General features: G+C 32.4%; 1 protein-coding gene across 1 annotated transcript; it reads left to right on the forward strand.

Moving 5' to 3' along the window:
* Positions 1-538: 538 nt before the first annotated feature.
* On the forward strand, positions 539-2,320 carry LOC127702677 (uncharacterized). The gene has a single exon (XM_052206977.1). It carries the CDS (start codon positions 584-586, stop codon positions 2,300-2,302), a length of 1,719 nt encoding a protein of 572 aa, XP_052062937.1. The 5' UTR covers positions 539-583; the 3' UTR covers positions 2,303-2,320.
* Positions 2,321-2,943: the final 623 nt, after the last annotated feature.

The following is a 2,943-nucleotide window of genomic DNA, read 5'->3' on the forward strand; positions in this document are numbered from 1 at the left end:
TCTGAATTATTTCAGCACCCCAATACTTCGAATTTACGATATCCATAAGTCATTAAGGACCTCTTAAAATATTTTAGGACCTCCATAATTTGATTTTTCAAGATATCCTGAAATATTTCAAGACCTTCATAATTTGAATTTCAGAGGTTCTGAAATATTTCTGGAGCTCCTTGAATACAACGATTAATAATGTCATTGTTGTTTATATTTGAAATAAGACTTATCAAATTCTTCAATTTTGAACATGTTTTTCGATACTTTACAGTTATGCAGAATATCAATTGTGTTATTACTCAATTATGTAATGCTATCGAAATCTGGGACAAACACCTTTAATTGAAAGAGGCCTGGAATGGGGCTCAAGTAAACCTCTTTCCATAAAATGTCCACAAATTCAGTTTGTGGGCATACATACATAAATTCCATTGGCAAATAAATAATATGTAAAGTTTAAACAAAAAGAAAATTATAGCTATGACATTGTTTCCTGTATATTATTTAAATACACACCTCTAGACTTATCTATCGACTACACCGTGTACATGTCATACTTCCTTAATTTGACCTATATAGCTAACGAAAAATGGCGACGTCAAAATCTATTAATCTTGGAGAAGCGCAAATTCTATGTGTATGTCATCTGTGTGAAGATGAAAAACAAATTATATGGAAATGCCTAGAATGTTCCCTGTTGATGTGTGATAAATGTAAAAGGAAAGTACACGTGAAATTCAACACAGCTGACGAACATAATGTCATCAAGGTAACAAATATCGGGAAGGATTGTTCCTTTCAGCCAAATCTTTTTGTTTTATGCGATGAACACCCTGAACAAAAGATTTGCATATTTTGTAAGAAGTGTAATCAGTTAGTCTGCCCTGTCTGTCTTTCCGAAAAACATAAAGATCATTTTTTCGAGAGTTTGAAAGTCGCATATGAGGAAAAATTTCAAAGTTTAAAATACTTTCAGGATAAACTAAAAGAGGATTTGGCTTTTCATTCAATATGTGAAAAAGAACTTAGTGACAGGACAAAATCGAATAGATGTTTTTACGAGAATGTGAAGAAAACAATTTTAGAACAAGAGGAAAGGTTTAAGAAGGCAATTGAGAATGAAACCCAATCCAGACTTAAAATTCTTGGAGACCGATTCAAAGAAATAAATATAAAGACAATAAAAGCACAAAACACAAACGTCAACGCACAAAAAGAAGTAGGTTCAATCTTGGAATCAGTTAATTTAGCTATAGATACAGGTAGTTTAAAAAGTGTAATTGAAACAGAACAATCCGTTAAGTCTTGGACAGAGCCCGAAAAGACTTATCGAGTTATTGATATCAATCCAATTGAACTAAAATGTGGTTCAATTGACCAAACTCAAATTTCGGAAATGTTTGGGTCTTTAAAAGAAGTTTCGGATACAGTACAGATTGAAGTCCTTTATTCTTACAGAAGTAAAGCCATTTTCAATAACATACAGCCCTGCCAAGATGGGTCAGTTTGGGTGAGTGATAAATACTCATGCTTGAGAAATATGGAATTGGGAAACGAAATTCAACAACGACAAGAAGTAAAGGATATAAGTGTTGAAGAAATGCTCGAAAGTGAAAAAGGCGAAGTAATTTTATCTCTTTCTGGACAATCAAAACTTGTAACATTGGCAGACGACGGTAAATTAAAGGATTTTATAGATTTTTCGCCATTTATTTCTCGACCACTCCATATAACAAAATCTGGTAAGATAGTAGTGGGAATTTGTGAAGAAATTTCGTACAAATTGTCAGAAAATAGTGTAAGGCAAATCATCATCATTGAGGCGAGTGGGAAAAAAATGCATACATTTGAATTCGATGCTGACCATAAACGAATATTAACATATGCTCTAAAAGCAACAACAAATATTAACAATGATTTGTATGTGATTGACAAGACATCTAAAGACAAACACGGTCGTCTTCTGTCGCTTGCTTATCCAAATAAACTTATGTGGACGTATACGGGAAATACAACTATAAACTCAAAACTTCAGTTCAAACCGAATTGTCTTGCTGTAACTGCAACCGGAAATATTGTTTTGTTAGACTCCGATACTAAAGTTCTACATATTTTAGATATAAGAGGTGCTTTAAAAACCTTTGTTTCATTATTAAATGTTCACGTGATTAGCCCTGAGTTTATGTGTATTGACGGACAAGAGAGATTGTGGATCAGTTGTGGGGGATTGTCTTCAGATTCTTATATGACGTATTTTACTAATATATTTCAAGGAATGCTTGTTGTCATGTCTTTTACTGGGTTTTGAAATTAAAGATGAAATTAATGCATCGTTATTATTATTTCAAGTTACTTTTATTGAAATTGTGAATGATTTTTATTTATTTGGATAAAGTACAAGATTACCTGTATTCTTGAGTGAGCTCTTTTAACACACAAAGAACCCATTGTTTTATTATATTTTGAAAAAAGAACTGACACTGACGAAGGCCATTTGCTGTGCCAAATATCTGTTAATAGAATTTAATATGCTCGTTGACCCAATAATGTATTCCATTGATATTATTTTATCCTTGAACAATGGATTGTAACTGATAATATTGTTAACACACTCGGTTGACGATTGACAAAATTTAAAAGTTTGATTATTATACCTTTTATTTTGTTAGTCAGTAAAATTATAATGATAACAAGTAATACCTGTAATGTCTCAGGACGAAAACATAAAATCGAATTGTCGACTGCAAACAAAAAATGGAGCAAATTTTGTCCTTATAACATGTAAATTATAAAGTTACAATCACTAAATGCTTTAGAGTTGTGAATTAACAAATGAATGTTATATTCAGAGCCCCTCTAGTTGTGCAAGTCCGTCGCTGGTTTTAAGACGCAAGTGCTGCCAAATTCTTGCCCACTAAATGGTAGCCTGGCATCCTGGCTAAACTTCTC

The sequence above is a fragment of the Mytilus californianus genome, unplaced genomic scaffold (genome assembly GCF_021869535.1).
Source record: "Mytilus californianus isolate M0D057914Y unplaced genomic scaffold, xbMytCali1.0.p SCAF_5, whole genome shotgun sequence".
NCBI lineage: Eukaryota > Metazoa > Mollusca > Bivalvia > Mytilida > Mytilidae > Mytilus > Mytilus californianus.

Excerpts from the sequence above, each read along its gene's own strand:
- LOC127702677 (XM_052206977.1), top strand. The coding sequence starts at position 584 with ATGGCGACGTCAAAATCTATTAATCTTGGAGAAGCGCAAATTCTATGT.